Genomic DNA, 12,506 nt, shown 5'->3' with positions numbered 1-12,506 from the left:
CATATTTTCTGTGCACAAAGAAACACATTATTTTTTTTTGTCAAATTAGTGTTGAGAATATAACTTTGATTCTATTTCAAACCCCAGTCATAAATTTACTTGTCTCTGTCATTGTAAATCTTTTTATTTTGCAGCACGAAGAGTATTGCTTTTTCATGCTTTTTTAATTGATGAAGACTTATTATTATGCTTGAGCTCACCCTGAACTCTGGGCTGACTAGTGTCAGACTAGCTGATTGATGTAGTCTGTTCTGAAGCCTGGGGCCTTTCCCAATCAGTGGCTACTCCCTACACACTACTTACTACCCCCTATGAAGCAGCCTTGCAGTTGAACAAGGTCCCCTTAGTGGTGCCAGAGGATATAACTACAGAAGCTGTCATCACCATGGTGATGGTACAAACTCTGGCAGCGACTATTGCCATCATACACCTGCTGCTGGCGAACGAACCACTGATCTCTATTTAACCACTGGATTGCTGGTAGCCCAAAAAAAGGGAAGCCACCAGCCGCCATTTTGGTACTCCCCACTCCCACAGAGACGCGCAATAAAAATGCCTACCCGTGTGGCATTTGGCTGCAAAAACATGCAGTTGCAGGCTGTGGGAAGATGTTTCACGGGTAATTTTACAGTTAGTGGATGTGCTAACCAAGAAAATCCATACTGTATGTAAACCGATGTATCCTATAGTATAGTATGTAGCGTAACATTAGTATTTCACTATTTCGGACTCGAAGATATTGACTGAGTTAGTCATTTGCATTGAGTCTAACGTTAAAAAAAAGAAAGCAGAGTAAATAGAAAGTAATTCACTGTGAAATGTTAATGTAGTAGTTCTTTATAAAGTGGATTACGCTGTCATTTTTGTAGTGTTTGTCTTATTTCTCATTTGAAATAGTAATCTGCTAAAATATATTGCATGTTATATTGGTAAAGAAAAAGCAACTAAAACATTTAAAATTAAAATTTACAGACACAGCACCAAAGTATATGACATCATGCATAATATGCAAATAGAAAATAACATAGAATTAACAGACATGTTCTTGTAATTTAGTTTTGACCTGAAATCTTGAAACTATATGTAAAATGTAATTACTACAACAATGTAATAAATACATGTATATTACATGTGCATCATCATTTTAGCACTTTTGGAACATCTGTATTATCATGCTTTTTTTAAAATCATAAGTTAAGTAATCTACTGATGCTATGAAACAGCAAGTGAGGAATTTATTTTTATTTTAATAGTCTTAAGCCCCCCTGAAAATGAGAAAATCATCGTTGTTCGATGCTGTAGCGCACATATTGTTTACAATGCGACCAGTCTAACTAGGGAGTACCAATATGAGTGAATTCACTCCACCCCGTACTACCAACAGACTATCAGCAATCCAGTGAATCAATAGATATCAGTGGAACAATTGCTCACATGACATTTGACAACTTGCTAATCCTGTGCTTATAGAGGAGTGGCGAGAAGAAAGCCCTTCTTGGGATAAAGCCATTGATAGATCCAAAAATAAGGAGTTCTGAATAGACTAAATCTTTTTTTGCCTGCTGGTTAATCCTGGAAGAAAACTTGTTTGAGGGCGGAAAAGACAAAGATGCATTCAAGGAACCTCCATAGAAAGTCTGCTTTCATTTCCACCTCTGTAAAACACACTGGTGGCAGTGTATTGCTGTGGGGATCCTTTTTTAATCAAAACTCAAAATTTTCCATTTAATAAAAAAGAAAAAAATGCTTAAGATCGTCTTGAAGACAAACGGTTAACATGCACCTTATGTGGGTTAATTATGTGGGTGTGCAGTTGAGTTTAACCTTTGCACCCTATAATGATAAATGTTAACATCACGGCTACTTTAATAGACCAAAGAAAATATATAACCAGGCCCACATTTTTGAGAGTTTTCAGTTATGACTTTATTAGTAGCAAACACTGCGATAACTTTTCAAAAATATTGCACCTTTAACAAAATTATTAATATATCCTATGTAAAATAATATTTGTTGGTGTAGTGTTTCTTTACTTTTTGAATGTGTGCAAGACATATGCAGAATTAGATGTATATGTCCCGTTCTTCATGCCGACCACAATTTGGTGCATTGCGTGCTGCTTGAGCAGGCAACAGATCCTCAATAGCGAACAATCGGAGTGAGTAGTGGGTAGTGGGAGGGAATAGCCACTGATTGAGAAAGGCCCCTAAAATCCCAAATATCACACAGATGAGTAATTTGACTCAGAATAACTGTTCTCTACTCAGAATAGAGTTATTCCATTTTCTGAGACTAGGCCCAGATGGAATCGGAAATCAAACTAAAGACTTAGGTATTGAGGAATACAAGTGATTGGAATCTACTAATTAATTTCGGCTTAGGGAGAAAAGGTTTAAACAAGGATAAACAAGGAGAAGAAAAACTAAGAAAACCTATTTAACACAACGGAACTAATGACGAGACAAAGTAAATGAAAACCTACTAAGGAACAGCTTCTGTTCCTTTATCTTTTCCCAGAAACACTGGGTAAAGATAAAGGAACAGAAGCTGATTTGCTAACATTACTAGCTGCAGCTAAGAAGAAAACAGTACTGTCTCAAGAGGCGGGATCTCCTGAATAATAGCCAATTACAGGCAGTTTACTTTCTAAGGTTGGTTCCAGCCTCAAAGTGACAAAGGTCGACATTAACCCAGAGAAACAGGTTCACAGGAGAGTAGGAGAGAATCTACAGGTGCATAAAAAGCAAGAGAATGCAGGTATATTGGAGGCCTCATGGTGTTGAATCTGCATGCAAGCATATTCAAAATGCACATTTAGAGTGTGTTATATGCATAAAACTGCTCAGATTAGTATTTATTATTTGTGTGTGCTTTTGGCAGAGTTTTGACTTCGTATTTCCAGTTATATCATCCATCAGATCTTGAAAAATCCAAAGAGGGGCTCTGGAACATGTTCACAGGATCAATATGCAGAAATACCGGATGCCCACTGTTAAATATGGTGGAGGATATGTATCTTTTAAAAGCCAAAGCAAACCAAGCTGAACTTTGTTTTTAACCTTGCGGTATTTTTTTTCCCTATTATGTAAAATAATAGGGAAATAAATAAATAAATAAATAAACTCAAATTTAATCACACATTACAAATACTGTGTGCGAGTTAATGCTGACTTTCACAAACTTACTTTATGAAGGTTTGCAAAAAAAATGTTTCACCTCAAATTAACATTAAATGCCTTAGTAATGTATTTTTTACAGATTTTTTGAATGTATGTTACTACCACAAATAAGAGTAATTTAATGTAAAATAGAATTAGATAAAAATAAAATGAACTTGCCAACAAAAATCATCATGATCCAGACCAGATGGATTGCCAGGCTCCTCTGTTTGGCATAGGGATGCAGCAGGTAGAGCATGATTGGTGCAACGATGAAGAAATAAAAGCTGCTGACCTGCAGGGAAAACAACAAATCAGATGGTGGAAAATGGCTGTAGAATGTCCAGAGCAGGGACTGATGACTTTAAACATCAAACCACATTAATCCACCGTGAGGAGTTTACCGTGTTGAAATACTCCACCACATGTTCTGAGTATCTGTAGTTTTCTTCACACCAGTCAATTTCTGAACTTTGATAGGCGAAAGCGTCAGCCATCTTTTCACTGGAACAGAGGCCTGAAAGGTTGCAAGAAGAACAATTATTCAAATAAAGGTCAGTGTAAAGGTTTAGATTCTCATTGGATGGAAATTAGCGTTTGGCTACACTCCGGCATGTTTACATTCATGTGTTTTTCACGAGTGTAGATTAACATACACTATACCAATTAAATCAATAGATAAAATAAAATTGAAGTGGTTCCAAACAGTTTAATCCTTTAACTTTTTCAGTATATCATAGACCAACCACTCTTACTGGATCTGAAGCTGGGATTGGCTAAGAAGCCCAGATTATTTTCAAACTTGAATTATAACTTCAGAGGTTAATGTATGAGCTGTTGAATTCAAGCTTAAAAAATAGGCGCTTCTTAGTTCCAATATAAAGTCATACTAAAGCGTACAGAGTTTATACTTCCTTTCTCTGCCTTTATGACATTGATCTTGTCTCTATGACATCACTTATGTTTATTGGTTCGGTTTGTGTCAACTATCTAAACACGTGAGTGTCTGCAGCTTTTCATTCTCATTGGTCAGAAATGAAACTGCATTATAACGCTCAGTTGAGCTGTAGATGGAGAATTGTTTGTGTTATATAGCTCTGTCCTTACACATTAGATTGTTTTATTAGTTTATGATAAACCCTGTGACCAAATCATGCAACCGCTCTGTGCTATCTTATGTACATTGTGCCTTTACTTGTCTGCTGATGTCAAGCTTTAGAACACAAAGTTTTGTCAGATCTAATAGCAAAGATTAGAACCTGATGGGGATGAATTCCTGAAACCAAGGATGCTGAAGTTTTCCCCTGTGTGCAGTGATGCTTCGAACGGGCATGTTGGTTTAAGAACATGCAGGAGCCTCTGTTTTGCATTTTTGAGGGTTTTCTTATTGCAAATCAGCAGGTTTTTGCAGCACCTGATTAAATCACTTGAATCAGGTGAGATGAAGCAGAGTTGCACCTAAAACACAAGGGAACACAGTGGAAAAACACTTTTCTACAGGAGAAGACGTCCTAGATAAGGTTTACAGGTACAATATATAACCTTTTGCCATTTAACTATTTAAATTAGCTGATAACTCCACTCTAGGATTAATCTCTCACGCACTGAATACACTCCCTGTGTCTTGTGTATCACTGCACAAGGGTCATATATTTTATACATTGGTGTCAGGCTTTCAGGCTATTTGTTTTTTATGTTTACAATTTGTCATTGACTCCTGTTGTTCCTGTTTTACAGACTCTGAATAAACTGCCAACATTCTGTGTAAGATCTCTTTTTTGTAAAGTTTCCTTTTGCCCTCCTTGTTTCTGACTGATTACCTGTGAAACAAGCCTTGTTAAACAAACAATGCAATTTGGACCTCTGATTCATACCTGATCTTATCTCATTTCAAAGATAAATAACATCCCTCCTTTTTTTGATTAGTAACAGACAATAAACATGTTCATAGTGGATTTTAATTATTAACTAAAGGCATGGATATAACACAGATATGAAACATACATTTAAGTTGTTTTTATTTAGTTATACCCAATAAAAATATATTTTTAAGTATATTTGGAAATGGAGACACAGGTACATCACAAGGTTCAAAGGATGTGTATTCTTGTATATAGGAATTTGAGGAGGTTTGGTAAGTTTAAACTTCAACCATTATCCTGATACTTAATGGGTTAGAATGAAAAACATATTTAGACACAAGTTGCTGTCAAATATATCCAGAAAGAAAAAAAAGCAAGTTCAGAGTTTGGTAAGTTCTTAAAATATGTTTCCGAAGAATTTGTACCTTTATTAAGATAGTCTTCAAGTTAAGGACATTTAAAACGACTGCCAACCCAGAAAGGAAACTGTAAGGTACCAACAGAAGTCTCAGAAAACCCAACAGTATCGTTAAAGGACTTCCAGCAGGCTTTGTTTGCATAGTGTCTTTACATTAAGAAAGAGACTGAACAAGGTGTGCAAGGAGGAACTACGTGTTCTTTAGGAAGGCTTTAAGAAGGCTACAGTCACCATAGAGAATGAGCTCAAAGTGTGAAGATTAGAGGTGGATGAGCACAGAATCCACCATTACTTTGTATCACAGCATAGACAATAAGTTTAAAAACAGAATTAAATGCTGAAATATGACTATAACTATAAAAATAGCATAGCAGTAAATCCCCAAAAGATTGTCTGAAAATTAAGGAAGGGAGAATCAAGCCAGAGCCTAGATTTTGAGTTCATTGACATTAAATGGGCTGCTACTGCTTGAATCCCCTAAAACAACTTAGAGCCTAAGATGTGGGGGGTGGGAGAAACTTTCCTGCAGAGATTTGGTTAGAGGAAGCATCTCTGCACAAAGAAGTAATGTTTTTTTTTTTGTTTTTTTTACTGAAAGTAATATCAACATTCTGGACAGGCTATGTCTTTGGAAATTATTTAAGATTAAGGTGATGGCAGGGAGGCCTTTCCAATATCAAAGACCTGGAAGTCTTTCCAAAATAAAGGGATGCCAGCATTCAATAAAAGGTTTGATTGCTGTTATGTAAGCAAACATTCTTCTATTAATTGTTGGGAAGGGTTCTAAATAATTTTTGGTATTTCCAAAAATAAAGAAATTAATCTGTAATAAATTTAGTTAAATATTTTGTCAGATACCTTCCAAAAATAAGAGGCATTACACATGCTTTCCAATTAGGAAGCTAAAGAAGCATGCAGAGGAAGAATGCAGGTAAATGACAATGATACAATGGTCATCAATGTTCGCCTCATCATCTGTTTTAAAAACGTCAAAAACAATGTACATTCAGACTTAAATCATTCTTAACTAATAAAGGAATAATTCAAACATAGTGTATAATTCATGAAAGGTCAATAAAAGGTCATATTAGTGCTCTTCCTATTTGCATTGGGACCCCATTACACCTGGTCCAACTCCCTCTCCAAATCCAGTTTTGATTATTGTACAGTAATAACAGAAATGGTGGAACGTTTATTAACTAAAAAAAAAAAGTTCTACAGTCAGATAAGATTATTTCACGGGTTTAAGATTTAAATTTTTATACAGGAGGAGATTAAAGATGCTCAAAGTGAAAAAATAAGGTAAAATGCTCTTTGAGAGCCAATTAAGGCTCGTTCCTGTATTATACATGTTTTTTTTTAAAGAAAATTTTCAAATCCTAATAAACAAAAAAATAAAAACTTAAAAACATCAGTGTGTATTGAGTCTATATCATGCGTTTTATTTAGTGAGGATTTAAACAGCTATTTAGCCATGTTTACATGGCCAATGTTCAGGTAATTATCATTAAGGTAACAGTTTAACATCTCGCCAATCTGAAAATACGACATCCATTAAAATCCAGCTAAATATCAGTGGTTCTTAGTGAGCTATCAGAGAGCCTACCTCCCATGGCTGCGCTCCTCGGTGCCGCTGCGCTCCCAGCGCTCCGACAGGTGGATCAAAGGGGCGGACTCCCGCTGTTACGTCATCCGTAGAGCCCTCTGTCCAGCGTCGTTAGGGTTACAGGTATTTAAATGTAGAAAAAACAAAGCTAAACGGAGAAAAAAAAAGATAAATAAATAAATAATATATATTAAGTATCTATCTCGTTAGTCCTGCTTTAACATGAGTCAGAGCAGAAAAGGTTAAAGGGCAGTAAAGCTTCTGTACTCTCTGCCAACATGTGTGGATTATCCCTGCTCTTACTCATTACAAAACAAACTGAACCGGTCGAGCTATTTCAGAATAAAGTATAAACGCAGCTGAGGGCGGTTCAGCTGGAAAGGTGAAGGGATTTCTAACTGTGGGGTGTTTCCTGAAAAGCTGGATGTTCAGTTTCTTTAACAACTGTTTAAGGTTCATCCTCCTCCTTCTTTCATCCTTATATTCGCTTTTAATTGAACTTGAGGTAGATTTGGGGTCTCTGAAAATCCTCACACATTTTTTATTTGGTGGTTTTCTGCCCCTAACTAATTCTGGATGAGTTTTTTTGTGGTGTTTGTAAACAAATTTAAACCACCTTTGAGACATTAAACTGCAAAATGACTCATAACTCTTTCGGATGAGTCAGGTTTGTTTTACAAAACAGCCAGCTTAGTGAACAATCAACTTTATATTTGGCTTTTAGATGATTCCTTTTCAACTTGTCACAAAAACGTACTTATTTTATAAGGTCAGTACATCTCTGCAGTACAAGTGCAATAATCCAACTGAACTACTGTGTAGTCAAAAGTACACACATTTGTTACTTAAGTAGAAGTATAGATACTGCAGTTTAAAAACACTCTGGTAAAAGGTGAAGTATCAACTTGACCTCTTTACTCAAGTAAAAGTTAAAAAGTATGTGCTCCAAAAACTATTTAAAGTATAAAAATATAAAGTAACCTTTAAAAAAACAGCCAGATGCCACTATATGAATTGAAAGCTCAATTTGTCGACTCTTTGGAAAACTTCTTAGAGATAGGGCCAAGGATGAGGGAGGTCTTGCTGGTCTCCATCTCCCGATACGCTCTCGCCTGTGTCTGACCTTTCAGACTCCTTTAGCTAACCAATGAGAGTTTGCGTTATATGACTCATCCAATTACACTAGTTTTCACTAGCACATGACCTGAAATAAATATTCATAAACATTAAACCGAAGCCAAGAGTAATAAGTAATGTTTGTTTTAAAAATGTAAGGAATAGAAATCACAGATACTTGTGTGAAAATGTAATGAGTAGAAGTCAGAAGTAGTAAGAAAAATAAGTAATGGAGTAAAGTATAGATACATAAAAAGTGTATTTAAGTACAGCAGTGAAGTATTTGTACTTTGTTAGTTTACACCTCTGGTAGTCTGTATAATTTTCAATAATTTATATGGTCAGTACATTTCTGCAGTTCAAGTGGAATAACCCAAGTCAACTACTGTGTAGTCTTCCCTTAGCTCTCTGTGCAGATATTTTTTTTTATATCTAAGGGAAACATATTACAGGTCATTACAACTGTGTTCTTTGTAATGCATTTTTGGTACCATATACAATCTTTTTTATATTGCCTGTTGTATTTTTATCTTTAACGGCATCTTGCTCTCTTTGTACTCTATATAAGCTACTGGAACAAGAATTTCCCTGAAGGAGCAATCCCAAGGGAGATAAAGTTGAGTCTAAATTTAAAAAACAAATAATTTGTTTCAGTTTATTGTAGGCAATAATCCATCAAATAACATCAAATAATCATATTTCAGGACAACATTTCTAAAGAGTTTACATCTCAAAACGTTTCAAAGTCAGTTTATTCACCTTTCATGTTCTGGTGTTACATTTGTTTTTCTCTAATCCGCTGAACTTTTGCATTCATAAACACTTTGCCTGCACTTTGCATTAGAGAAAGAGCCATACAGGATTTTTAAGGCCAATGCAGATTATTTTGACATTAGTCTAACCTATTCCTGACATTTCCTGCCAAATATATATATATATATTTTTTTAATGCTCAGTGATCCTCTCTTCATTAGAACATGTTCTTAAAAATGAATTATTTGTTGCCTTCAGTACGGAGCATTAGCCTGCCTCTTTGTAAAGCAAACTGGTATGCAAATTTTTATATACCAACAGCCATGTGACTTTTCAACACTCTGTAGTGTGGCTGTTTTAAAACTGGGCTATCATTTCCTATTTTTTTGTCTTTTTTTTTAATATAAAATCTGCTCACCAAGTTCCCTTGCGTGTATTTTCTTTTTATAATTTTTATATATTTTTAATACTATATTATATGTTTATTTTTATTTGTGCCAGTCAAACAAATTTCTAAATCTAAAGTCCCTTAAAATACTTAATAATTCTTTACTTTGCAGTAAAGGATGATTGAACTAAATTTATTGCAGGAACTACCAAATAGTCATGGCTGGTTCTGAGTGCGACCTCCTCAGCTTCTCATCAGCTGCTGTCGCGGTTGCCTAGAGACCAACTCTCCCTATTTCCCATGTTAACCCCTGATTCTATACCACTTCCTCAGAAGGAAACACTTTCAACTATCCAGATGTGAGAGGGAAGACGCAAACCCATTGCTGAACAGCATCAGAGAAGATTAGTATCAGGAAAATCAAAATATGTTGGGCTTTCAGCAAGTTTGTGAAGCAAAGTGGATCATTCATGGCCCACAATTCAGCAGGAGAGAAACATAACAGACCCAAAAGAATGCAGAATCACAAGCATCAACCCTTAACTTCCTGACCATTCCCTGAAGCTAATATGGTAAAGAGTATTATATTGTTGTTATTATTGTTTATGTGGAAACTCTGTATGTATTAGATAATAAGTGGTTATTTAAAGAGTAAATCATATTATATATTATAAAAAATAATACATGGAAATAAATATTATATACATTTGCTTACATTTCCCTGTTTAAAAAGTTTATTTTGTGCATATTTTTTTGTGTGTTTTCTTTTTCTTTGGGCTTAGTATTCAGATATTAAAGAATAGGAAGTTATCAACAAAGTCTGATGTCACAGAGAATGCAGATGAGTTTCTGCTGTCTTATAAATACCATAGTATGATTTTATGTGCATTTAGCACAGACAAGTACTATTAAGTTATGTTAGATATATTTTTAAATGGTTCTAATTTACACTTTCAGTCCCAATCCAACTTTATAGCCCTTTAAAAACCAAAAGGACTATATGCTGCACAAAAGCAGAAATACAAACACAGTTATTAGTTTAATAATACAATGTAGAATCAGTTAGTAAAAACAATGTAGAAAATTAATAATTATGAAAAAAAACATAAAATAAACCAACACCAACTTCCTCTTGAGTTTTAAATTCCAGAGAGAAAAGCAGAGACTTTAAAAGATATTTAAAAATGGTCGAAGAGGAAGCATGCATGATCTACAGTGGCAAATTGTTAACTGACCCCTCTAGATGCTAGTGCCATGTGGTATATTGTGTAGCAGACATGTGTAACTGTGCAATAACTGTTGTGTGCATGGGGCACTTTATTATATCTACTAATTTTTTGCATTATATTTGCAGCAGTTTTTTTTTACAATGAAATGTCCATTGCTAACTAAGGATTTTAAGCTTTATTTGGAGAAATTGCTCTCTTGAATAGCTCTCGTGTTTTGGACATATGAAAGCCGTACATGCATGTGGAGAGCATGCATCCATCCATCGTCTATACCTGGTTGTCCATGCAAAGCTGGGACAGACCTGGCACCCAACTAGGTGATCATATGGGGTTGTAGAAGGAGAACTCCAAATAAAATGGCTCATTCCACTGCTACCTATCATAACATAAAAAAGAATCTAAATACATCGTAAAACATATGCATAAAACATTGTGAAGCTATGTACAGATTTAAACATACTTATACAATACGTAGTTCTATTAGTATCCAAAACTAATAATTAAAGAAAAGTCTAGGTTTGATTTCAAATCACTTTGTAAAATGAAATCATACTAGCATCACACTAAATAAATTCTTATGATAAGTTCTTGTACGTGAATCCTAATGGGTGATTAACAGTTGACATCATTGTATGTAGCTTATGGTGTTCCCCTGGGGTCAGTATTAGGATCGATAATGTTTATTTTATACATAGATTAAATATAAAGTTTCAAAAGTATTTAATGACTCTATGAATCTGTCAAGGGGTAAAAACGTAGGTGAAACTTGAACAAGAGAATGCCAAAAAATATTCTAAAGAAAGCCTAAGTGAGCTTTACTTAAGGCTGATTTATACTTCGAAACTAGTTCCTCTGTTTAGGCATCGCAGAGAGCAAAAAGACGTCCCCGCCCCCTCTAGAGACACTCTGCTGCACCACTCCAAAATTGTAGCTGACCGCAGACAGTGCCGCAGACAGGAGGCCGGCTTGTTTTGTTTTTATGACCGAAATTGCTGAAAACAACTTGTGAAGTTGGAGCAGCTAGAAGAGCGAGGTGCGCGAGAACGCTGGGACCCTTTTTCCACCAGGATCCCTGCTATTTTTCGCCGTCATGTCCGTCCGTTGTCGGAAAAACTCGCCCTCAATTCCTCACCTCCTCGGCCGTATCTAGACCCACAGCTATGTCTTGTTTGTACATGTGCCGTGGATTAACATAGTGCAGACCACGCTTAAAAATTGGGCATAAATCAAAAATATCTGCGACAAGCTCTCTGCGACACACTGCTGCGGGAGTATAATGGTTAACATCAGCCAGCGCTGCTGATTCTGGAGGCCCTGGGAAGATTGGATTGACATAGCAATGCACTATGGCCGCCGTATCTAGACCAACAGCATATAGCGCAAACCACGCTTCAATACTGGGCATAAATCAAAAATGTCTGCATCAAGCTCACTACGACACACTGCACACTGCTGCAGGAGTATAACCGTGCCATTATCCTCCACATAAGACACCAAGCATACTATAAGGCATCAAACTCAAAGACAGGAGAGTAGCAATCCACATGTATTCAAAACCACGAACAAAAGCTTCTTTCTTTAATATGAGCTAAAGGTAAGCAACTAGGTTCTACTGAGAGTTGAACTCAGATCACTGGATTCAGAGTCCAGAGTGCTAACCATTACACCATAGAACCCTCAGAACTGCTCATTCATCAAGGGTTTCTCTTTTTAAATAATCTCTATCCAGGGTTTAGCTTCTTCTTCCAGCTATGCATTTGATAGGCAGCCTAGAAGGAGAGAGAAGTGGTCTTTAACTTCTTTAACATTCAACCGGATATTGAAACATGTACATAGCACAGAGAGCCAGTAAACGACTCTATGAGTCTGTCAAGGGGTAAAAATGTAGCTGAAACTTGAACAAGAGAATGCCAAAAAACACTCACTCACTCACTCACTCACTCACTCACTCACTCACTCACTCACTCACTCACTCA

General features: G+C 35.9%; 1 protein-coding gene and 1 non-coding gene across 2 annotated transcripts in view; both read right to left on the bottom strand.

The window, feature by feature from the left end:
• acer1 (alkaline ceramidase 1) overlaps nt 1-7,242 on the bottom strand; it is a 14,481-nt gene extending 7,239 nt beyond the window's left edge. The window contains exons 1-3 of the mRNA XM_015404089.1: nt 7,045-7,242; nt 3,563-3,675; nt 3,339-3,453 (exon numbers count right to left, since the gene is read on the bottom strand). Of these exons, the coding sequence (XP_015259575.1) occupies nt 3,339-3,453; nt 3,563-3,675; nt 7,045-7,051 (235 nt within the window). The 5' untranslated portion in view covers nt 7,052-7,242. The remainder of the gene's footprint in view (nt 1-3,338; nt 3,454-3,562; nt 3,676-7,044) is intronic.
• A 4,892-nt stretch (nt 7,243-12,134) lies between these two features.
• trnaq-cug lies at nt 12,135-12,206 on the bottom strand. Its single transcript has one exon. It is a non-coding gene; the product is annotated as a tRNA-Gln (tRNA).
• Nucleotides 12,207-12,506: the final 300 nt, after the last annotated feature.

The sequence above is a fragment of the Cyprinodon variegatus genome, unplaced genomic scaffold (assembly GCF_000732505.1).
Source record: "Cyprinodon variegatus isolate N-32 unplaced genomic scaffold, C_variegatus-1.0 Scaffold1632, whole genome shotgun sequence".
Taxonomy (NCBI): domain Eukaryota; kingdom Metazoa; phylum Chordata; class Actinopteri; order Cyprinodontiformes; family Cyprinodontidae; genus Cyprinodon; species Cyprinodon variegatus.
The sequence above is the reverse complement of the archived record's forward strand: the minus strand, read 5'-3'. Positions and strand labels throughout refer to the sequence as shown.